Source organism: Microtus pennsylvanicus, chromosome 7, assembly GCF_037038515.1.
Source record: "Microtus pennsylvanicus isolate mMicPen1 chromosome 7, mMicPen1.hap1, whole genome shotgun sequence".
NCBI lineage: Eukaryota > Metazoa > Chordata > Mammalia > Rodentia > Cricetidae > Microtus > Microtus pennsylvanicus.
This window is the reverse complement of record NC_134585.1, coordinates 60,981,151-61,007,357: the sequence shown is the minus strand read 5'-3', so window position 1 is coordinate 61,007,357 and position 26,207 is coordinate 60,981,151. Positions and strand designations below refer to the sequence as shown.

Below are 26,207 nucleotides of genomic sequence, written 5' to 3'. Positions count from 1 at the left end.
TTGAAAATCTAAGACATCTTTGTTTTGCTTCAAGCCTACAGTTTTATTTATGTCCTTCATTCATTTTGAGAAATAAGAACCCTAGCAAGATATTTAAAACATGGCCTGGAAAGGAAGAAAAAAAAACCCTTCTGAGAGGAAAACCATGACAGTGCATTGGCTGCTTTGTGGAGCTCAGCTGAGAAGAGTAAGACCATTTTGTTTCTTAAAGAACTTGGTAAAAAAATTACCTTTCTTCACCCTGCATCCTCAAGATCTCCAGCTTATATTTCAGGGATGCCCTGGGAAGGTTTTGGACATGCTCTGCGGTGAGAGAGTGACATTTATGACAACCAGCACAGAATGTGCCAATCACAAGCTGCTTCAGGAGCTGGATACAGTGGGCACTTCTCTTGCTGGAGTCTCCTCTGGTTTAGTCCTCTGCAAAGGGCTGAGCTTCTTTCAAAAGTTCAAAATTGATATTTTTTTATGGAGAAGATAAGTGAAATTTCAGCCAACTAAGAAATTTTGATTAAATGTCAAAACAAGAGTAAAATCAATGGCCCTCCAATAGATAGTACCATGGCAATTCTATAGAGTGTGGAAAAGATGGTGGCTGCGTATGCAAAAAGGGTATCTACTTCTTGAGGACTTTTATTTTATGTAAGTTTCCATATATTTTACAATGTGTTCCTACGCTTAGCATTGCATATTCATCTATGCAAAACTGTGTAACACATGAAAGAGAAATCCTAAACTTTTATGAATTGTGGAATGATGAAATGTTATAAATATTTGTAAATGATCTTGTTTTCTGTGCCATTACTGTATGACACAACCTTTTGGTACTTTACTTTCATGATGGGAGAAAGAAAGGTTCATCTTTTTCATTAGAAAACCATGCAAGCGTTTGAAGGAGATTTTGTTACTTGTGTTTTAAATTGAAAAGATCAGTAGGAAGAACTGTATCTATAAAGCTGTATGTGTTTTAAATTGAAAAGAGCAGTAGGAAGAACTGAATCTATAAAGCTGTATGGGGAAGAGGATTGATGCGAGTGAGGAAGGCACGGGAGAGGAGAGTGGAGGAATACTGAAAATGCACAGAAAGTACATTATATACACGGATGAGAATGGTCTACATAATTCAGTGTAATAAAAATTTAATAAATAAATGACTAGACCAAATATATTCACAAACACCTTTCACCTCCCTCATACTCTACACAACATTCCCTTTTAACTAAAAGCGGAAAATTTTACAGAAGCCCTTACCGACTTCCCACTTGAGAAGGCTGTTGTCCTCCCTCTCCATTTTTCCAATGACATACCAGATACATGCCATCCAGTGTGCAAGGAGAGCAAACATGGACATGAGTAGGGTGAGGACAATTGTGCTGTGTTGAGAATAACGGTCAAGTTTCTGCAGAAGGCGTAAAAGACGCAGCAGCCGGACAGTCTTCAGAAGATGCACAAGGGACACCTGTGGTGAAGACAGAGAAACATGGCTTGGCACAGCGGCTGCACTCATAGCATAGTGTCTTATGGAACCCACACCAAAAGTGGAAATTTTCTGAAATGAAGAATGATGGCGGTTTCACCACTGTGGTCATACTGATGAGTGTTTTGACCTCAGATACTGTATCAAGAGCTGAAAAGATGAGGCAAGGTAGGTTAAAGGTTAATTGTTCCCACAAACACTTCATTCATAAAAATTGATTTGATTTTCCACCTGATTGTGTATGATTGTGTATATAATGCCGTGCAACTAAAACACCCTGAGTGTAAGATGTCTCCATCACCTTGAACACATTTTCTGTCAATTCCGCTTTCCCTATACAGAGAAATAAATTTGTGTTGTGAGTAATCCATACATATTGAATAAAATCTTAGAAAGTCATTACAAAGGTAATTTTAATTTAATAATTATTTGGTATTCATTTCCTGAGGCTTTAATGGTTCAATTAAAACCCATCCTGACCTGCAAAGACTCATTTCTTTAAGTCAACTGACCCCAAAACTTAGTAAGTACTTCACACTCCAGTCCCAGTGGCACCTTCTGTGTCACTTGCTGAACTACCCGACTTCTGCCACCATCAATAAACAGAGAAGACATTGTGAGGCACTCAGACTTGGAGCTTCTCTCCAGAGTCTTCAGAAGCCAAAATCAAGTGGAATGGGAAATTTTGGTACCTCTCCTATGCCCTGTCTTTCTATATTCAGACTTCTGACTCAAGGGCTACTTCCCCAAATTTAGGCATAAATTGAATCCCACCATTGGTAAACCCAGGCATGGTCAGAATTAGTATTAACAAGAGGTACACCCACTACTTGCTCTATAACCAACTTCCTGGAAATTCAGAGAGCATTCTAAAGCAGAAAGCATAGACTATCAACTAACCAGGAACAGCTGGATAGACTCCTTGGCCAGGACTACAACAGAGGAGGAGTGACTGTAGCTTGTGGTTACAGTTAGTCTGGCTACAGTTAGTCTGGCTACAGTTAGCTTGCCCTTTATAGAATATAATCACAGACAAGGTCAGCATCTTCAGAGGGATTGCCTAGAAACCAACTGGTCAGTTGATTTCAATTCTTTCCTCAATTACCCATCTTCCCTTATCTCTTTGAAAAATAGTGCTTTTGCCACTGTTTGAAAGGCTTGAAATAATTGATATAAGAATGAATGGACACATAAAGAATGGACAGATCTCTAAGATGTAAGTATTCAAATCTCAACATAGGAACAAATATTCAACAAAATTGTGGTCAATCCTAATCTTGTGAATTACACACTTAAATATAATACAATCTTTTCTTTAACCTTTTTGTCCCCTTCTCCTTCTTCCTTCCCTTCCCTCCCCTCTTCTTCCCCTTCTCTCTTTTCTCTCCTCTTTTCTTCTGCCTGTTCGCATGCATACAGATGCCCCTCCTGTGGGAAAGTCACAGCATAACCCTTAGGAGTGGGTTCTCTCTTTCCACTATGTGTGTTCCTGAGATGGAGCTCAGGTTGCCAGGCTCAGCAGCAAGCACCTTTACCTGCTGAGCACCTGGGAACCTGATGGATATCGTGCTCTTATGTTTCCTCAGTACTCTCTATGGTCGAGTTTAACTGGCTCTCTCCCTTCAGAACCAAGATTTCATCTACCATTTACCAAGCTGCTGTGGAACACACATCACACGTTAAAATTTAACAATCTCTACAGTTTGATTCAGAGAGCTATTGTGAATGGAGTTTGTTTGATCTGAATTTGTTGGACAGGTGACAGTTTTAAGTGAAATGAGCCTGTGCCGACTCCCAGCGGAGGACACAATCTGAGCGTGGGATGGGCGCACATGGCTCATTTTCTCTGGCCTCAGGGGGTGGTTTGGGAAAGAATATGGAACTTCCCCCACAAGTAGGGCATGTCAACTCTGGTGATATGGGACAATCCAAACAAACAAAAATATTACTAACGTATTTTCAGAAGAGTCAATGGCTTTTTTCTCTGAATGACAACTCAGGTTTTTGGTGAATGGGGGAGGTCATAAATCTTACTCCCTTTGGGATGGCTACCTGGATTATCACGAATGAGAATTGTACACTAGTTGTGGGCAGGCATATCTGTTCAAACTGGTAGCAGTTTACACTTTTACCAACTGGACATGTCCATTGTCCTGGCTGCTAGCTGGGGAAACAGAAGTATGTGTGACAGAGGGGTGGGAATAAAAGATCTTTCCTGATGTTTGAAATTAGGCAGAGCATTAGATAGACATATTTTATTAACTTGATCAAGAACTGTAGGAAGTTTTGATATTCCATGATGATAAGTGATCTATCCCATTTCATTTCACTTGATTTGTCATTCCTATTTTTGTCTTTCACAGAACCTTTTAGTGAGATGCATGGTACATTTCAATGGGTGAATATATGAGTAGATTGAAAACATTTGCCAAGGGCAGTTAGGACTAGGAAAGTCAAGGTCTACAGAGCACTTTCTGATCTCCATACTGCATTTTGAGTTTCTTCTATTGAAATGTGTGTACTGGGTACATTTAAAATCTGGTAGAAGCAGGCTTTTTTTAGTTTCCATGTCTAAGAACATTTCTTATAAGTTGTCCTCATCATATGGTTTGTTGGAAAGGAACAGAATATCTTGAACAAGTTTTTCTGTTAAACTAGAATATTTTGTACTTATTAACTTAATTAAGGGTAGCGGGTTTGTGCTGCTTTTTAGGTGAGCAGGCCTGTGAAAAGGAGTAGCAGTGTCTCTGGTAGAAAGCCCCTTCTCCCTCTTGTTTCTCTTTCTGATTTCCAGCATTCACAAAGCATTGATCCAGGATTCCAAGACACTGAGCAAAAGGGGGAGGAGATCAGTGACCTTGTCACCAAATACAAGAATCTCACCTGTTAAGTTAGACAGCAATGATGTTAATTGTGTAGAAACATACACTGAATATCTCTTGTATATATTTATTATCTATATTACATTTACATATCTAAATTATCTTATTTCAGTAACCAAAAAAAAGACCATAAAAATTCTATTCATACTTAGTAGCAAAGCAGCAAATTAATTTAAAAACAATCTGTGTTAAGCAGAATTTATTTGACCTTTTGGCCAGCGAATTCAGAATGTTTTAATAAACATTTTTTTTAGATTAATTGCAGTTTTGCAAGATCCTTGTTTTAACTCATTGCATTTCATTGTGGTACTTATCTAGATAAATTCAATCTCAAAAAGAAAGAAATCTCAAATTCAATAGGTAAATATTCAGTGTCATGTGGATTGATACTATGTGCTAACTTTTCTTTCTTGGTAGCTTTTTTTTCTAATGATGTCACTCTCAAACTTCCAACTCAAAAAAGAAAAAAAAAAGACAAAAAACTCTCATGGTACAGGCAATGAGTAAATATGCAAATATGTCAACCTGCACTAAGCAATTGGGATAGAAGCTGTATGTTCATCTTAAAACCAATGACATCTGCGTTTGAAATTCTGATCACTTTGTTACTCTTGGAAACCAAAAGGATATGATTTATATGAAGGCGTATCAACTGGTAAGGGAATTTATTTAATTTGAACTCATGTTCTTAGTACTTTGTTTTTACAGGTTAAAGTTGGTGACCACAGCCAACCCATGTGCAAAATCAAAATTGGTCTTCCTAAATATCTCTCTGGTTATAAATAAGACAGTTTTAAAAATGTCCCTTACTGAATGTAAAAATAGTTATTACTACAAATGGAAGTCATTCTTTCTCGTGAGGAGATGTGGTGAAAAGCAGGAAGGAGAGGGAGTGCAGGTGTTAATCAACTCAAGAATCTGAAGTTTATGAGACTGTGTCATTTAAGCAGGTGAATTCCTTTACTCCAAGACTAACATTCTTTTTTGTCTGATCAGCCTTCAGTTAGCTGTGTTAAGGAATAATGAAATAACAGAGACAGAGTTAAAGAAATGTTTGCAATTCTCCACTAAATTCTCCAGCTGATTTCCTTTAGAAATCTAAAGTGATGCTTTGGTACCAAAGGATTATTTAGTGAGTCGAAATTTATGACAAATCCAGGCTTTCTTTCTTTCTGTATGTGCTTTATCTGGTTCTGAGCACTGAAGGACGGGATCAGAAGAGCTTCATCTCTTCAAGTGCAGAATCTGGCCTGTGTGACACCGACTATCTCAGAATCCGTACTACAGAGGGCACAGACCCCAGTGAGCACTAACTGCCAGCAACATTTAACACCAAACATATGCAAATCAACCGCAGCACATAAAGGCCACATGGAAGATGTTTCTACTCACCACGGTGACATTGAAAGCATACAGGAGGTCAAATGGCAGGGCAGCAATCAAATCAATGATGAACCAGGTCGTGACATAGTGGATACAAATAGATCTCGCTTCAAAGATAACTTGGCCAGACTTGCTGACATAAGTTGTTCGGAAATTTAGAATAATATCTGCTTGGGAAAAACAATAATTAAGAAAAATGGGAAAAAGGAGAAGAAAGAGAAAACGTAAAAATTAATGAAAAAGAAAATAAAGGAAAAGAGGAATCCGGGAAAATAAGCAGTTAGGGAAGAAGGGGGAGAAATGCATATAAAATTATACAAAAACAAGCAAAAAGTAAGTTTAAGCTATTTCAGATTAGTTTCCTCATGGATTCAATATAAATTAATGAGAAAATGTTGAAGAAGGGCAAAGGACACTTGGAATACTATGTTTAAATGACGAACGATTACAGGCATCAGAACAGTTGTGACATTACCAAGTGCCCAACGTGCAATATTCTAGAGCTTGTCTGGAGAATGTTCCAGTCCCATGGTAGAGGTAGAAACAACAGCTATCATGTGCAAAACTACTTTATTGCATGCACAAAACTTATCAGATCACTGTTTGGACATGAAATACATACTTACCAAGTATAGTAGTTATAAATTTGGATCTATAGCTTAATCTTCCTTTTCTGTTCTTCTATTTTAGGAATAATTTTTAAACTTTCCCTATATGATTCTTTTGTTGTGTGTTTATTGAATCTTTTACTACACATGATACCCTTGCATGTGCTAGTCAAAGGGCAAACTCACAAACAAACATGTTTTCTGAAGTTTGAAGTCTCTGTGTAAAAATGAGTATTTCTCAGGCTGACATATTATTTTCTGGGTTAAGTAAAATTAAAATGTGTGTTTTCTTTAAGACCATGTACATGCAAGTTCCAGAAAATTGTAGAATGGTTACACACAGAAAAGGATGACACATGTGGCAGCTGATGCTAACAGAGGGACATTACTTCATGAGTTTTATTTTGGGGGTACTGGTTCAACTCCTCACAAATCAAATCAAGATTTGGGGGGGAAAGTATCTCAGTCATTGAAACTAGGAATTGTAGTAATTATAGAACAACAAACACTCTGAATTACAGAATGGGTCAGCATATCAGATGAATTGGCACACTTGGTGATTAATTTGAACTATTAAAAAAGTAACAGTATTCTTTGAGGTGAAGGATGTGCTGACACCATGATTACAATACTGCCTGCTAAAATCTACTCATTGGTAAATCCCAGTAAAACAACAACAGCACAAAGAACAAGACGATGTGAAGTTTTGTTAGAGGATTGGATGGGGAGATAGAGGAGGCTATGGTCATATTTCACTGCAAATATTTAAAACTGTTAAAAATAAAAACAAAATTTAAAACTCATGATTTTGCTCATTATTAACTTGAGTTTTGTTTTGATTTTCATTTTGTGCTCACCTTTCTATAATAGACTAAGCATCCATAGCCCTAGGTTCCCCCCTGCACTCAGATATTTGACAGAGAATCTGTGTGCATAGTAATATGGGTCCAGTGTTAGGCTACACTTTAAGCAGAAAGGGGGCTGTACTGAGGGGTTGAGGCAGGCAAGGCCACTGAAGAGACATTTCTTCAGATGATGACAGGGGATGAAAAGATAATAAATAGTGTAGTAGGGAGCTACGGGTTGCATTCCGCCACCCAGCTCCCGCCACCGGCTAGCTTTACCCGAAATAACAACACACAAATTGTACTCTTTTAAACACTGCTTGGCCCATTAACTCTAGCCCTTACAGGCTAATTCTCATATCCCAATCAACCCATCTCTAATAATCTGTGTAGCATCAGTCTTACCGGGAAAGATTCTAGCCTATGTCCATCCTGGGTCGGAGCTTCCTCGATTGTGTCTGCCTCAGAGAGCAGAGCTATTGTGTCTGCCCAGGAAAGGGGAGCATGGCGTCTCTGAGCTCACTTCCTCTTCCTCCCAGCATTCTGTTCTGTTTACTCCTCCCACCTATGTTTTAACCTATCAGGACCAAGCAGTTTTTTTTATTGCTTAACCAATGAAATCAACAGATTGATATATGACATTCCCACATCAAAATAGAAAACAGCAATGGTGTTATGGAGTGAAGTATGTAGCAGGGCAGATAGGTAGTCTCTAGGTGCTGTGTGAAACCAAGACTGATGTTTGCTAAGTAAATGTCTGTTATGGAGGATTCATGATGATGGGTTAGAAGCAAGCAGCACTTCCAGTTTCTGTGTCTCAGAAACCAAACAACATAACACAATTCCTTACTGGGTATGGGATGTAGAACTGCGAGGGAGAGAAGCAGAGGAGAATGTGGCCTAAAACTGATATAGAACCGAAGGACCATTTGAAGAGACCGTGAAGACCATGTTTGTTTCTCAATAAAAACTGTTTTAAAAGGCAGCTGTAGTAAAATGTGTGCTGCTGGGGGAAAGTCCCTGTTTTATTTTCTCTTGGAATTCACAGCAAATATTTCTATGCTGTCTTCATAGCACACAGTGTGTGATAAGACATGGTGAAATAAGCTCACTAGAAAACATAGGCAGGTGATTCCAGTTGGAAATAACGAATGTAGTTTATTCTTAAGAGGCTGAGTCAGTGGGCCCCCTAAGGAGGCTCAGCACATGATCCACCCAGTTGACTTAGCCTGTGAAGCAGGGCTGTCTTAAGTGGAACAGCATGGAACCTGTTGTGTCTCCTCCACCCAGTCTGTGGTTTATTCCTCTTTGTAGAATGTCTGAGATCTAGACAGAAAAAAGGAGCTGCAAGTGCACTGACCCAATTTGCCCTCCATAAACTCCCTCTGAAGGAACTTTGGTTCCATGCTACCATGCACTAGTGATGAGGAAAGCAAAGCCATTCTAACCAGCTCTGGTCCTGAACAATTCTCATTGTTCTAAAGCAAACATCATGTAAAAAAGACACGAGTGAAAATCCCTTAACTGCTGTCTTCTCCATGGGCTGCAGAGCCCATGCAGACAAGGAAAGGACACTGCCTGGTAGAGCAGGTTCCTCATGCATATGGCCACCCCGGAAGATAGCACACAGCCTGTTATCCCCCTCCTCTTTTTTCCTCCTACTTTCTAGGTTGGTTTGTATAGCATACACATATATAGTCCCCTTTTGTCTCATTATTGACTTTTTATTTGTTTGCTGTTCTTTCCGCCTTTTCTTTCCCTCTAATAGCTGGTTTCTTTTCTTTTCTCCTTATACATACTTTTTCTGTTTCAACATAATTAGGACCTTTGCTTCATACCTTTTGTTTCCCTTTCCCTGTCTACTTTTTGAATATTCTATTGTTTTTGTTTTCTACTTATTATTTTCTTTTATCCCAAGATACTGCAACCTACTCTTAAAGTCTCCTACAGAGCTGCAGTGAAAAAGTCAGCAGGGTACTGGCACGAAGCAGACTGGAACAGAATAGGATATCCAGAATAAATAAACTAACTAATGTTCAGTAAACTGGTTCTCAATGTCAAAAACCTACATTAGGAAAGCAGATATTCACATATAGAAGACTAAAGCTACCTAGATTCTAACTTCACCCTGAACAAAAGTCAACTAAAAAAAAAGGTTTGAGCAGGAGAGAGAAGAGGAATAAGAGAAAGGATGGGTGATAAAATAATTATAATTCATAATGCCTGTATATGAAATTTTGAAGAATAAAAAATAGAAAACTGCATCCAAAACTGTAATATAAAAACTGAATCATTAAGAAAAAATGTTCAAGGGCTGGAGAGATGGCTTAGCAGACTGGCTCTTAACTTCTAGAGGACTTCCAGGTTTAATTCCCAGCACCTATATGGCAGCTCACAAGTGTGTGTAACTACAGTACAGGATAGCTCACGCAGAAATACATGCAAGCAAAATACCAATGCTCATAAAATAAAAATATATAAATTATTTTAAAATGTTCAAAAAAGGAAGGAAGGAAGGAAGAAAAGAAAGAAAGTAAGAAAAGAGGACGTAAGTATTAAATCCACAAGGATATGAGTTCTCCTAATGACCATACATGCTTTTGGAGAAAATATAAGGTCCAGTATGGTGATATTTTCTTTGTGATCTAACAAATGAAGCTGCCTGAAGATCAGAGAACAAAGTTAAGCCACTAATTAGCCATAGAGGTTGGGCTGTGGTGACACACACCTTTATTTCCGGCATTCGGGAGGCAGAAGCAGATGGATCTCTGTGAGTTCAAGACCTCCCTCAGTTGTACAAGACTGATACAGTCGGAAAGAGAAACACAGTGATTCACACTTTTGATCCCAGCACTAGGAACATGGAGACAGGAAGAACTCTGCCTGGGCAGAGAAAGGAATGTAAAGGGGGAGGAGACAGGAACTCAAAGCATTCAGTCTGATGACTTGTAGAGGCAGGATAGCCCATTCAGTCTGAGGATTTTGTAGAAGTAAGAACTAGTGGCTTCTGCTCTCCTGATCATTCAGTTTTCACCCCTTAATATGTCCAGGTTTTTATTATTGAGACCAATAGAAATCGTGTTACAATCCAGAAAAGGGCACATAGCAGTGGAGTGCTGGTGCTCACACTTCACTCATGTGAATCTGGGCAGTGACCTGACCACGCAGCTAAGCTTTGCCTGGATTTCCTGTGTTACGCAGACAGTGAGACAGTCAACAAACACTGTTCTACACTGAACATCTGTGGTTACTTGCTACGCAGAATAACAATACTGTCAACAATTGCCATGCCATTTGTCACTCTTCAAGGGGGAGATGATGTGATAGAGGACTTGTAACAGACTATGTTTGTGGTTACAAATAACACACGTGTTCTCAGTAGTGCACAATGCTGTTTTTAATTCTTTAGAATTGTGACCTCATTGATTCATCAAAACAATACTATAATGTATGTGTTTTCATTATTCCCTTTACAAATAGGGAAACTGAGTGATAAAAGAGATGAAGTAACTTGTCCAGAATCACACAGATGACAATAGTGTACACATACTTAAACTTCACAGCTAGCTAACAAAGGAAGTGTTGAACTCCATACCTCTGAGTTCCAATTCAGAATTTTGGGTTTTGTGCCTTGGTAGAAACCAGTTACATTAATAATCTGGAATCATGTTTTCAGTGACCCTCAATTCCCAAATTATAATTGTTCTAGCCCATAGTGTATAAGGTAATGCATAAACTAAATGAATGAATGTTATTAAACAACACATTTCATCAAAAGTAAATATATTTGGATATTTGTATTATTGATATTGAGAACGTGAAAGGGTGATGCTGACATAAACGGAACACTCACACCAGATGGTGATGTCTACCACAGGGAAAGACACCACTGCAGCACCATGTCTACCATGCCTGGCCACAGTGGGCAGCAGAAGAGAGAGAATGCCACCAGACTCTTGAGTGATGTGAACTTTGTATACCTTATCTTCAACTGTCTAAGCTCCTGAATTTGTGCAGCAGTGAGCAGTTTAACACGTGCAGCTACCATTTTGGAATGGAAGCAGGCATTGCCATTGCAGTGTGACTGGAAGGAAGCTCAGGCTAAGTATTTCTGTTATAGAGAAAGAGTTGCCAAATCCATGGTGAAGTTTGGTTTCTGTGGTATAGGTTGAGGTAAGTGTGTGAGTTCACCATAAAGTTGAAAGAACCATACAGTTAGAGAGGAGGAATGGTCATCAATGTTAAGATGGCATAAGAGAGTAACCAGAGTTGATGAAATTATTAAATATTTTAAAATAGCTAGTACAACTGCATGTTCTTCAAATAATGAATATTCAAGATATGTCAGCTGTCTCTATGAAGCCATTTTATGTTGTGTGCATGAACTGAGCTCCATATGTGTCAATTACCAAATAGACATATATTAAAGTGAAGTGTTGAACCTACAGAGATGGCTCAGTGGGTAAGAATACTTGATGCCAAGGCTGACAAACTGAGTTTGATTCCTGGAAACAATGTGATGGAACAGGGAAGCTGATTTCACCAAGTTGTCCTAGAACCTCCACACATATGCCATGGCACATGTAAGCACATGCATTACCAAAACAGACACGCATATGTTAGAAAAGTTCAAGATACAGAACAATTGTAGTGATAATTCCTTTCATGGTTACTGGTCACCTATCACAAATTTTCCAGAAAGCCTGCTGTGCTAACCACATACTGACACACCTCCATAAACATCAAAAACAAACAAAAACCTGAAAAGTGAACACTTACTTAATTGACACAGCAACCCTCTTTCAGGCCGTGTGCCTACGTGGTAGACAAAGACAAATGAGAAGTTACACTTCTCAATAGAGCAGGTAGTGGACGAGTCATTATAAAGTGCAGTTGAGAAGGCTTCTATGAGACAAGTTGTTAGTTGATTGAACTTATGATGAAAAGTGACCTGCTAGCTCTAACTTGAAAAAGAAACAACCATGAACTTTTGTGAGCAGATGGTGACAACACTAATGAAAATAGGGTTTTTTTTTTCCAGCTTGTATTTGAAACTTGAACACTGTTTATTTTCAAAGAGGAAATGCACTTAGTTATAATCTAAAGACTGCATTTTCCCAGGATGAGGATAAAATGGTACAGTGATTGATCTAAATAATTAGTGGTTTGAGTAACCAACTTTAAAACAACAAGAAAATACTTTTGTCCAGCATTGGAAAGGATGCAGGTCTGGACTATCCCCAAAGGTCTTCACATTTGCCATACACTTTGCTACTGGTCAGATTGACATCATCCCCAGTTCACCAGAGTTGCAGAATAGTTAAGCAATTGTGTGTGTGGGGGGTAAATTTTCACACTCAATGTCATTTTATTCCTATATTCTAAAAGACCAAGAGTGTTGCACCAATGGATTTTCCTTATAGGGAATTACCTTAGATTGGTGCAATGAAATTCTCAGGAAAAAATAGGTCATTAGGAGATTTTCCCTGAATCTTTCATGTCTTATTCTCCCTGTCAAAGTCCTAAACAGGCCTGATACTACTGACCTTCTGATATCAGTGGTTGCCATGCTGAGGGTTACGTGGTTGCAGACCAATCTCACTCTGATTACTTTCTGGCAGAATGTGAAATCTCTACTCAGTTGTACCTTCTAAATTATGATGAACTAAACTTTCAAACCCAGGAACCAAAACTAAACCCTTTAAATAGTCCTTCTAGACTTCCATTCATGGCAGTGCAAATGTAGAAATCACGCATCATCTGATCCAGGAGAAACATTCTTGAATCCATAGAAAATTAACTGAAAATAATGTTTCTCCTCAAATTTTTTTGAGGACATCTGATATGTCATCCATTATGCTCCATGGTTTGGAGATCCTAGGTAATGGGTCCTTAACAGACAGAGAGTTATGGGCATTCCATGGTTTACAGCCTTTACAAAGGGTTGATTTTAATCTATTGCACCAAAAATGAAGATACAATTGAATTCTCTGATGATGCAGATCACAGGTAATTATATCCTGAGATAATGTGCCTTGTTGTCTTCATGCTTTATATAGTACAATTAAAGGCAAGCAATAGAGAAATAACTGGATATGTTATTTTCTTATTTTCAGACTTCCAAAATTATTTTTCCCTCCCACTATGTGTGAGCTGAAAAGCAAAGAAATTAAAATGCATTCACCCCCTGAGTTTGATTTTCTGTAGAGCAATGTCGTTAGAATGTCCATAGTTCTAAATAAAAGGAAATGACAGGTAAATTTGATATAACATAAATTAGTAGATTACTTTATTAGCCTTCATGTCAGGTGGGAAATAATTCAAAAATTGTATTGAATTACTTGTTTAAAAGTCCGTTAAAATATAATGGTGTTCACAAAAGCATGTGCTCTGCATATAAATAATTACTAACTTAGGCATTTTAAAAAGAATAATTGATGTGGTACAGTGTGGGTGGAGGGGCATTTAACTAAACCAGCTCTAGCTAATGTTCTAAAGGTACTCTGGTTGTTTCCATTGCTTATGAGGCAGTCCTTTAAGTACAGCACCAAGTCACAGCACATTTGGGTCAGAGGGTGTGGGGACAATGAATAGAGAGGAAATTGATCAGGAGGCTGGAGGGATGGATAATTTTAACCTTTCACTAATGAACCATTGGTGTCAGGTATAAAATTTCCTGTCATCTGACCCTGCTCAGCACATCAGCATTCGTCTCTCTTTCTTACTCTAAAAGGGATAGATGTATAAAAAAATAAAGAGCAATAGACTCCTTGGGAGATAGCAGCATATGAGAACAAGAGGACTCACAACAGAATGATCAGGGGGCGAAAAGACCAGATTAAGTGATGTGGACCCACACTGATGCTTATTTATGTTTTGTGTCAGTGGGCCACTGCAGTCATGGAGACTCATACACAACATGGCATCCTCCATCAACTTCAAACTATTGCTAAGGGAAGAGACCTAGAAGTCCTGTATCCCAATGGTTTGCCTTATGTAGAAATTGTGCCTTGAATAAGAAATATCCCCTAAGGCTCATATGTTTGAAATAATTTAAAAATAATTCCAAGATGGTGGCACTGTTTGGGGAGACTGCAGAACCTTTGGGAGGTGGAGTCTTACTGGAAGAAGTATGCCAATGAGAATGGGCATTGAGGGGTTTATGGCATTACCTCACTTCCTTTCCTATTGCTCTCTGCTCCTTTTGTGCAGATGAAATACATTTCTCTGCTTGCTTCACTGCAGATACCAAACTGTCTACTTTATCTTTATAATTAGAAAAAAGTTAAATATCTTAACATAGTAAAGAAGACCTCTTTTGAAAGCGATTACTGGTCCTTTAGAGACCAAGTACTAAGAGTTCAACTGACCATCCTAGAGTAGTCCCACTGTGGGACACCAGCACACAGGTGTTCTGTTGACATTCTCAGCATCCAGTTACCTCAGAACTTTCCAACTGTAATGATTACTTTCACTGTTTCAACATATTAAATACTGCTACAGAGTCCATAGTTATCTACCCTGCATGGAGTCCTTGGACTCAAGGAAAGCTAATCACTACAGGTTTTCACATTCTTATGATCTTATGCCAGTAAATCCTTATATGCACAATGAAGTAATGTTAATTCAAAGTAAATACTAAAATTGCCTACTACACACCATTGACATTCTATTACTCTCCGTAACTATTCATTTGTATCAGACTGAGCTTGTACATGACTGCTAAAGGCTTCTGTGTATCATGCACAAGACTACTGGTTTGGGCTCTCAATAAATTAATCACCTTTTCAGTGATATTTAAATCCAAATTAGATGCTGAACTTCAATAAAATACTTTAATAGGGATGGAGAGTTGGGTTAACAGTCAAGCACACTGGCTTCTTCCCTTCCAGAGGACCTGTGTTCAGTTCTCAGCACCCACATGACAGAGACCACTGTGAACACAGAGCATGCTTGAGATACAAATCCTTCACTATATCCCAGTGACATGCTGACTGTGCTTGCCATCACAGCAGACCCTGCTAAGAATGCCAGAGGGGCTGGCAATGTAGAAAGAGGAGTCAAATTCCCTGTACTGTGGGCAGCAGAATAGGTGTTCACCATCACTGTCGCTTCACTCACAGGCTTCTAAACTGAGAAACAGGATCTAGGGGTATCTTGTCAGAGTTGCCTGACCTGCTCACTGTCACTTCTGTTTCTACTTTACAGACCTGGAATACACCATTCAGTCTTGTTGTCGTGCCAATAAAACGCCAATAATAACCAGCATGCATTACATCATTACTTTGTTGACAGGGCTGTTTCTGCGGCTTCCTGTGCATTCACTGTTTTTAGCTTCACTGGGGTCACTGTAAAGGCAGTGGTGTGACCTCTAACAATGTACGCCCAATTCAGGTATTCTGCGAAGATGGCAGATGAGCTGTGTTTGGAACACACACACACACACACACACACACACACACACACACACATAAAATGACAAGGCTAGATTTCATTCTTGGTGCCTTTGTCTCCTTCCATCCCAGTGGGAAGGGAATTCCAGTGATGTCTATGAGCTTTTATGGTGTTAAAGTAAGTTTTAGAATGATAAAATTAATATTTAGCATTGCAATTATAGATTTGCCACACATAAAATGTCCAATTTTTAAAAAATATAGTTTAAGAATATACACGGCATTTATACTTAAAATGAACTAACACTAAGAAAATAATTGGATGAATTTTCCAAGGCTGGCTGTCCCTATAAACACCATGGTCAGAGCTACAACTAGAGCCAGAATAATTCTTTATTAGCCACACTGATTGTTACCATCCCCAATGTAACCAGTGCCCTTATTACCATATACTAATCATGCTTGGATAAGTTACAAGCGCAATGTAAAATAAAAAGTATAGTTTTGCTTTTGGTTATAGAGGCCTTTACTAGAAAACCAAGTATTTTTTTATTTCTGTATTGTGTTCCATTGCCTTATTATACAGATGTCCATATTTTAATTTAATTGGATGGAAAATGGGATCTTTTGAATTCAGGAAAGTTGGATATTAGTGTTAGTTATATACATAATGCATGTATATGTGTATATATATTTATACTATATATTACATATAATCAAACACACATATATGTTTTACTTGTAAATACATAGGGTGAGCATTGACTTTTAAGTTCACCTTTCTAGGTCACCACGTATGCGTCTACTTTAATAGCCACTGCTAAGGAATTTAATAGAAAAAAAAAAGAAGACTTATTCATAGCTGTCCCCGGAGTATAAGATCATTTAAGCCACTCTATATATTTCCTAAATTCATTATAATTTCTATTTTTTCCCTTCTTTCCAATGATGTTTTTAAAGATTTTTCTGGTGGTAAAGTGATGCTGAGCACTCTAACTACATCTGCACACCCTTTCCTACGAGGTGCCCGTCAGGATGTCTGTCCAGTGGAAGTCACCTCTCCTCCTCCTGTTCTGCTTCAGAGGAGCTGTGCATTCTTGCATGAATTTCATTCTATTTGTGAGATTATATCCACTCACAGATCATTAAGATACCCCACTCTGCTATGAACATCGTAGAGCATATACTTTTGTTGTATGATAAGGCCTCTCTTGGGTATATTCCCAAGAATGGTATTGCTGGGTCCAGGGGTAGGTTGATCCCGAATTTCCTGAGAAACCGAAACACTGCTTTCCAAAGTGGTTGCACAAGTTTGCATTCCCACCAGCAATGGATGAGTGTACCCCTTTTCCACAACCTCTCCAGCAAAGGCTATCATTGGTGTTTTTTATTTTAGCCATTCTGACAGGTGTAAGATGGTATCTTAAAGTTGTCTTGATTTGCATTTCCCTGATCTCTAAGGAAGTTGAGCATGACCTTAAGTGTCTTTTGGCCATTTGAAGTTCTTCTGTTGAGAATTCTCTGTTCAGCTCAATGCCCCATTTTATAATTGGGTTGGTTAGCCTTTTGCTGTCTAGTTTCCTGAGATCTTTATATATTTTGGAGATCAGACCTTTGTCAGGTCCAAATCAGGAGCAGAAGGAGAGAGAGCATGAGCAAGGAACTCAGGACCGCAAGGGGTGCACCCACACACTGAGACAATGGGGATGTTCTACTGGGAACTCACCAAGGCCAGCTGGCCTGGGTCTGGAAAAGCCTGGGATAAAACCGGACTCTGTGAACATAGCGGACAATGAGGACTACTGAGAACTCAAGAACAATGGCAATGGGTTTCTGATCCTACTGCATGCACTGGCTTTGTGGGAGCCTAGGCAGTTTGGATGCTCAACTTACTAGACCTGGATGGAGGTGGGGGTTCCTTGGACTTCCCACAGGACAGGGAACCCTGATTGCTTTTCGGGCTGGGGGGGGACTTTCTTGGGGGAGGGGGAGGGAAATGGGAGGCGGTGGCGGGGAAGAGACAGAAATCTTTAATAAATAAATAAATTTATAAAAAAAAGAATAAAAAAAAATACCCCACTCTGGTGTCTTTCTGTCCTTTCAACTCTTACAATTTGTTTACAGCTTTTCTGCTATTACTTTATACAGTGTGAACAGTGAGTCAAGATCCATATTTTCTAAATGGATGTCCAATTGATCCAGGACTATTTTTTGAGAACATCACTTCTTGAAAACATCTCAGTTGTAGCTCTGCTGTACACAGTGGTTGCATGTGTTAAATATGTGGTTACATGTGTATGGTTCTGTTTCTGTGTTTCTCAGATACCCCATTTTCACCTTCGTAGCATAGAGGTAGAAGTGTTCAAACCAGAGTTATAAACTCACAAGAATGCTTGCAATACAGTCAATACATTGGACTCTTGAAGAAAATTCAAGTATGATTTAATAAAGATACAACGTATTATATTAAAAATGAAACAGTTAAATTTTAATGTTTGAAATGCTGAAACTGTACTTGATTAAAAGAAAAATATTCTTGCTTAAGCCTATTGTGATAGCATGAGTGTGTTTATGAGTGCCATCAGTGAAAGCTGTTCATATTTTAGAATTATGCTACAGCTGTGGGAGCTTGTGGTTTCCATAACTCGATCTATTCTCAGGCACTCTGCATAGGGCCAACACAAAGATCAATGTTTCTAAGCCACACTCACCCAATTGCTGTAAATTATGAACAGCTCCAACCAACCACCCTAGAGTTGGAATCCAAAATTCTAGTTGCATCTTAATCTAGCCCACTTATGTAAAAAGGCAACTTGAGAAGCAAAATGGTCTTTATTTTGTATTAAATGTTCCTTCTTTGTCTGAGTTGCCTGCCTAATGTCAAGGCAAGTTGGTATCTCTGGGTATTTAGGAACTACACAAGAAGGTGACCCCAGGGCAGGTAGTCCCAGGACAAGGAAAATCTGGAGTCCAAACAGTTGCATGTGGGAATTGGCAGGATAGCAAGGGTAGAGAAGACCAGCATTCAAAAGTCAGCAGACTCTTGGGAACCAGGTTGTAATGCCAGTCAGGGTGAGTGAAAACACAGTTTTCCTAACTCCAGATGGAGTCTTGAGCTGCAGGATACTATTCCTATCATGCACTGAAGGATTCTCTTCAAACCCTAGCAAGATCAACCCCATCTTGAACCAAACGATTGAGCCCACAGTCACTTCTGCACTAGAACAGTAGGCAGAACTCTGAAATGCAGAATTCCCTCATCTCTTGCAGACTGAGCACCATACAGGACACTCAGAGAGGAAGACACAAACTCAGAGGTCTGACAATGGCCCTAGCTTTCTATTGTTTTATAAGGAATCCCAATATATCACTTTACTCCCCTTTGGGTTCTTGAGTCTGAGTTGAGGTCAAGCATTGATTACCTATCCTGAAAAAGTCATGTGCTATTTCTGAGTCAGTTTCTCCCCTGTTATATACTATTTCTAGAGTGAATGGAAGAAATAGCTACCAGTCCATATAAAAAATACAGTTTCTAGACTTTTTCAGAATTGTTTTAGACAAAGCAAACATAGCATTCAGAATATACCAATATATTTGTGTGTTCATAGGTCACAGGTTACTAAAATATAAAGAAAATTAACCAGATCTTGGTAGAAACACAGTGATTCATTAAAAATGTTCTGCTTATTAGTCCAGAAAAGATGTTACCTACACATTAATACTTTTAATCACAATGCAAGAGCCTCACAGCTCTTTGCTTGTGGATTAACGTGCAGTTAATTGTGCTTGTGGATAAACGTGCAGTTGAGTAACACATATAGTTTAGTACTCAGGACTGAAGATGGTCACTATACAGCAATAACTATAAGGCTTAGCCTTTGTCTCAAAAAGTTGTTTTCTGAAGCATTCCTTTAGCCATTGAAGTGCAACCCTTCCTTCCACATGGCCTGACTGCATGTGACTTTGGTGAATCTTATTAGTCAAGCTAATGTTTATTGCTTCATTAGTATTTCAATGCTCATTCTCAGTCATGCTCATCTTAGAGAGGTCCAGGGAGATGGCTTAGAGTGACCATGCTTTGGCCAAGCTTGATGACCAGAGATCAATTCTCAGACCCATATGGAAGGAGAGAACCAATCCGTTTCACTATAATGTGAGCCTCCACATGCCCAGCATGTGCGTAGCACCTGCACTCACAATTAAATAAATGTGACTTTTTAAGAAAAAGCAGGAATTGAATCTAGACCAGTGGTGTAGAGCTTGAACAGCCTGTGTGGTCTTAGATTTAAGCACCAGCACAGTTAATCAATAAATCAACTAATCAACCCAAATTAATAATCTCCCCATTCTACAGGAAACATAAAAGAAGATCAGCTTAGAGCACCTCAGAATGTGGTCATTTATTTCAGTTCTTATTACATATTGTTCTTTCATTCAAATATGAAGAAAATTGCATCTAATGTTTAAAATTGCCTTTCTCTTCTTTCATTCTGTATAAAAGTCTTATAATATGACTCTAAAATTTGATAAGAAACATGTCCAAAAATAGTTGGCTCCCTTTTTACAGAGTAATAGGATTATAGCTAGGATGATGCTACCTAACCTCCCCTTGTGGTTTCATGTCTAGGGTGTTGCAATAACGGTAGTCTGTGACAGTTTGCGATGTGCTCATGAAGATGTGCACATTGACTTTTCCATACTCTGTTGACTTGTTTTTGTTTTTGTTTTTTTGCTGCTGATGAGAACAAAGACAGATGAAGGGACTTTAATAGCAACCCATTCAAGATGGTAGATCAGCAGTCAGCCTCAACTACAAAATTATTTGCAAGAAGCCAGGCGGTTGTGGTGCACGCCTTTAATCCCAGCACTCGGGAGGCAGAGGCAGGCGGATCTCTGTGAGTTTGAGGCTAGCCTGGTATACAAGAGCTAGTTCCAGGACTGATGGAGGAAGGCCATTGGTTAAATAAACTGCCTTGGCCCTGATATGTTAAAACATAGGTGGGAGGAGTAAACAGAACAGAATGCTGGGAGGAAGAGGAAGTGAGCTCAGACTCGACAGCTCTGCTCTCTGGAGCAGAGACACCATGCTCCCCTCTCCTGGGCAGACGCAATAGCTCTGCTCTCTGAGGCAGATGCATGAAGCTCAGACCCAGGATGGACATAGGCTAGAATCTTTCCTGGTAAGACTGATGCTACACAAATTATTAGAGATGGGTTAATCGGGATATGAGAATTAGTCTGTAAGGGCTAGAGTTAATGGGCCAAGCAGTGTTTAAAAGAATACAGTTTGTGTGTTGTTATTTCGGGATATAAGCTAGCCAGGTGGCCGGGGTGCCAGGGACACAGCCCCGCTGCTCCTATTATAACACAGGACCGGAACCAAAAAAGCTATGGAGAAACCCTGTCTTGAAAATTAAAAAAATATATTTGTAAGATATCTCACTCCTTCTCCTCCCTCCCCCACCTTACACACACAGCCTACTACCCACCCCTATCTTCCACCCCTACTCAAATCATTTGATGTTAATTGCCCTATTTCTACAGAAAACTCTATGGCAGCATTGCCTCACACCGAAAAGATTATCTAGATGATTAACCTGAGCATTCTTTAGCCATGATGAGAGGTGATCACCAGTCCTGAGCCCCCACTCCTTAGTAGTTTTCCTTACCACATATGAGCAGTGTCATCTTGGGATATACCACCTCTGCAGCTGCTTGGTAAACTAAGGCAATGAGGAATACTGGGGTCCTCCCTGTGTATCTGTAAGATTGGGCAGACATGCAGGCCAACTATGTGTTTTGATTCTCAGATGAAGAACGGATTCTTCATTAGCATATGTCTATCTCACACAAAAGAAAAAGTCTTTATATTGCTACAATGGGTTTCAGACTCTTATTCTTAGTGAGATGACCTGAAAACAACCTTGTAGTATGAACACTAACTCCTGAAAAGAAGCCTTGCAAAGACTGATTGACTGTTAGAACTACAGTGATATGAAAAGGTTCAAATGATGTGAGTCCATAGTGTATTTTGAGCTAGGTTTAGTCCTTTTTCTTGGGCTAGGTTTAGTCCCATACTCACACAGAGCTAACATCCTGTGACTAATAGAAAAATAATCCTTTTGGAATCTACTAACAAAACAGACAATTAGCTTCCACTGACCCAGTGCTAAGAACATCATGAGATAGCATCTATCACCTAGAGGGAAGCATCCCCCAGTCTGCTGCAACTGACTCTCTGATGCTTTCACCAAGATATACTTAAACTGGTTTATGATTTTTTTAATTTTGCTAATGAAAAACTTCATGAAAAAAAAAAAAACTTGTTCTGCATGGGAACAAGGCACCTGCAGTAATCTAGTTCCACATTTCCCAGGCCATGATCACCCAAATTTGGCTCTAGAATAAATGTTTATTCCCTTAGAGGTAAGGATTTTATCTTGATGGTGTCTCCCTCAGACATATGCAACAATACACATAATATCAAAATAAAAAACTATAAATAAAAACACTTGTATGTATATATATGTATATATTTGGGCATGTATATTATGCACACCTAAGTGTAGTTGATTATGTACATGTGTGCATATGTATGTACATGTGGATCATCCTATGGTGTAGACAAAAGGATATTTTTATCATTGTATGATATGGCCAGGTAGATCATTATATGATATAGATTATGGGTCATTTAATATCATGAAATTGTAGAACATCATATGACTTGGATGTACCTTACAGTGAAGCAACATATTCTCAAGTCATACATATGGAATACTGTCTCCCATTTGTTTCCCTGCAAATGATATCTTTTGTTTTAGTTTTTTGGAAAAGATACATTTCTTGGCTCCTTCAACTGCTAATTTCCTTGTTTCTTGCCAATTTGTCATTGCCTGGTACATCTTTTTTAAAATTTATAATTCAGGCTTTCAGTGTAGTTTAGAATCTCCATTGCATTATTACTTAAAGAAAAGAAAACATCCCGGACCCAAAAAGACAAATATTATATGTACTCATACATAAGTGGTTCTTAAACATAAAGCAAAGAAAACCAGCCTACAATTCACAATCCCAGAGAACCTAGACAACAAAGATGATCCCAAAAGAGACATTCATAGATCTAATCTAGATGGGAAGTAGAAAAAGACAAGATCTCCTGAGTAAATTGGAAGCATGTGGAATTTGTGAGAGGGTTGAAGTGGAGAGGAAAAGCAGGGAGGGGAGCAGAGAAAAATGTAGAGCTCAATGAAAAATTTTAAAAAAAGAAAGAAAGAAAAGAAAACATCATCCCCCTGCCTTTCCTACGCACCTCTTCAGCTATGCTCTCAGGTTTATCACCTTGTCTATTTACATCCCTACTCTGTATCTATATGTTTATATATGTTTTCACACTTAATTTCTTTAAGTCATTAACTTTAGATATTGCTACTGTTCAACTAAAAAGTAAATGACAGCTTCTTCTTGACTAACCAATGAAAACAAAACATTTTGAAGTTTCTGCAGAGGAATACTAAGGAAATACTAATTTCTATGAAAATGAAAATAGATGATGCTGTCAGTCCAATGCTGGTGTAGGAGGTCCTTCTGCATGTGTGTTAATTTCATTGGTTGAATAATGAAACTGCCTTGGCGTTTTGATAGGGCAGCCCTTAGGTGGGTGGAGTAGATAGAACAGAATTCTGGGAGGAAGAAGGAAGTGTGGCAAACGCCATGGCTCTCCTCTCCAAGACGAATGCTGATTAGACTCATGCCAGTAAGACACAGTCAAGTGGCGATACACATTAATGGAAATGAGTTAATCAAGATGTGAGAGTTAGTCAATAACAGACTAGAGATATGGGCCAGGCAGTAATCTAATCAATACAGATTTCCATTTGGTTATTTCTGATATAAGCTAGCCAGGCGGGATGGAACAAAGGGCCCTGCACTCACAATACTACAGAGTTGTGCCTAACATGATAACGAACTCCATGTAAAACCTGAGAGGGCTTGAAACAGAATTCTATACACACACACACACACAGACAGAGTTTAACACAGCTTTGTGCTGTTTGCTAGGGTGTGCTGCATAGAGATTTCCTAAATCAGCAGCCATACAAAAAAACAGCCACACGGTTTTAAAATGAAGCTTTCTGGGCTCTACCTGGGCCCTGCCACTGGTGCAAACTCCAGCTATGGTGCATTTGTGGGCCTGGGTGTTTGTGTGTCTGCTTGGGATTGGGAGGAAAGTAGCTGAGATCATGCCTATGGCTCAGCTCTTCCTGCCTGGGCAGACGGCACCATCAGGCTTGGGCAGGCAGGAAAGCATGTGGATTCCTGCCACCATACAGAGAGATGTTTCCAGGCTGCACACTGCTCTGCATGGCAAATTTGGCGGCAACTCAGATAAAAAGGATTTATGTGTGGCACGCTCATTCTCTGGGTTGGACTACTGAGCTCAGCTCCTGCCTGGCAGCCCCTGATTTAGCAGAAATGGTACATCCCCCATTTTGAAATTGGAGAGAGGGGGAACCAACATCCAGAGCAGCTGCAACCAAGCTGCTTAACATTTTAAAAGCTCTTCAAGACAGAAGAGAATTAAAGACAATGCAATAGGGTAGATTCAGATATAAAAGACCTCTAAATGGGTCATACTGTTAGACAGACATACAAAGGCTTGGGAGAGAGAAGAAACAGAGTATTAAAAGGTCCTAATATAAAGTTAATGCTTTAAAAAAAGGGTAAAGTCTTTAAAGAGACAGAGTACAGATAGTTATAGATTAAAAGAAGTAAAGAAAAATAAGGCACGTAAAGATGGAGAGTCTGGATTATATTTATTGAGTTTTCTTTGAATTTTTTGACCGTAAAGGACATAAGTACAGAGGCACATCCCACTGTGTGGGGTGCTAAAATAAACTAGGACATATATTATAAAGGTATCTTGACTTCAAAATTTGGGTCTAAGGATATGATGCTTTGGAAAAGAGGTTCTTCTTTTGTTTTCACAGAAGACAACACCCTGTGGATTGCTTTTATCCCAATATGGTATGATAGACCATGCCCTCCTGAAAGGTTACCATAAACACTCTTGAAAAATTACTTCATTCAACTGCCACCTGAAATGAACCTAGCAAACAGGATACACCATAAAAGACCTGATTAACAGCAACCCCATAGAGCAGGAAGCAGTCTGGAGGGAAAAAACTGCACCCATATTCCCAAATATTGCTTATAAATGTTAATTTACATTTAAAGGGGGATATGATATAGATATGAATAATTTACATTGGTATAAATTTTACTTTATTGATACAAGTTTAAGGTCAATTTTGTTATATGTATATGTATTTCTGATCCTGATTAAGGTATTGTGATTGGGTAGTTCATTTAAAAATGTAATGCATAATCAGGAAATATAGGTTGTTAATGGATAATCATCAATAATAGTCAAGCTTGTAATCATATTAGTTAGATTTTCTAGATATATAGAGACATATTTTAGTTAAATAGGAATTCTTCATATCTTTCAAAGACTACAGAATATGGCATTTTAAATGTTTTAACATCTTAGGGTTTTCATGACAATGAGACACATCTACTCCTGGCAGCACCAGCTACTTCAAGAAGAAGATGAGCATGGAAGAGGCTCCTTATGGAGTTTGCTAGCCATTTGGGCAGGAAACTGCTCCTGCCTGGACTGTTGCATAAACTGGACACAAAGAACCTGCAGAGAGAGGACTGCTGAACTTGCCTAAAAGTGAGATGATCTTTTGGGGTTCTTGATTCATGAAAGAGTCTGCGAGATATTCTGCAGGATACTAAAGAAAGTGACTGAACTGTCTTTGAAATCTCCTGCTTCATGGAAAAGTCTGCTGGATACTTTGGGCCTGAAGGCCGAAGACAGATGTCCCAACAGTACAAAAGAACTTTGAGTGACTGTCCAGGCAGCGAGATGTCTCAGTCATTTCGAGTTTTTGAAGTTGCTTATTTCTTACTTACTTAGGTAATATTATAATCTTCTGGAGTCTCTGATGGAGTTGAAGAATAGATAGATGGTTATAGTTTTCCATTGTTATAATATAAAATAAAATAGATCTAAATATTGTAATTGTAATTCTTGCTTGATAACTGTTTTGTTATATGTAATTTTACTATGTTAAAATGAAAGCCTTTCTTTTTTGTTTAAACAGAAAAAGGGGAAATAGTGTAGGAGGTCCTTCTGCATTTGTGTTGATTTCATTGGTTGAATAAAGAAGCTGCCTTGGCCTTTTGATAGGACAGCCCTTAGGTGGGTGGAGTAGACAGAACAGAATTCTGGGAGGAAGAAGCCAGGAAGAGAGCCGCCTGCCATGAAGCTGCCAGGTCAGACATATTGAATCTTTCCCTGTAAGCTATGGCCTCGTGGTGACATACAGATTATTAGAAATGGGTTGAATCAAGATGTGAGAGTTAGCTAATAAGAAGCTAGAGTTAATGGGCCAACCAGCAGTTTAATTAATACAGATCTCCATGTGATTACTTCGAACATAAGATAGCCGGGTGGCAGGGATGACAAGCAGCCTGGAAGCCCAGGTGTAAGCCAGTTGGGTGGCGGGATGCAGCCCACTGCTCCATCTACAATACAATGCCATCAACTT

General features: G+C 38.9%; 1 protein-coding gene across 1 annotated transcript in view; it reads right to left on the bottom strand.

Moving 5' to 3' along the window:
* Nucleotides 1–26,207, bottom strand: part of Kcnh8 (potassium voltage-gated channel subfamily H member 8) — a 458,944-nt gene that overhangs the window by 143,065 nt on the left and 289,672 nt on the right. Inside the window, exons 6-7 of the mRNA XM_075978951.1 lie at nucleotides 5,752–5,909; nucleotides 1,252–1,459 (exon numbers count right to left, since the gene is read on the bottom strand). Coding sequence (XP_075835066.1) covers nucleotides 1,252–1,459; nucleotides 5,752–5,909 — 366 coding nt within the window. The remainder of the gene's footprint in view (nucleotides 1–1,251; nucleotides 1,460–5,751; nucleotides 5,910–26,207) is intronic.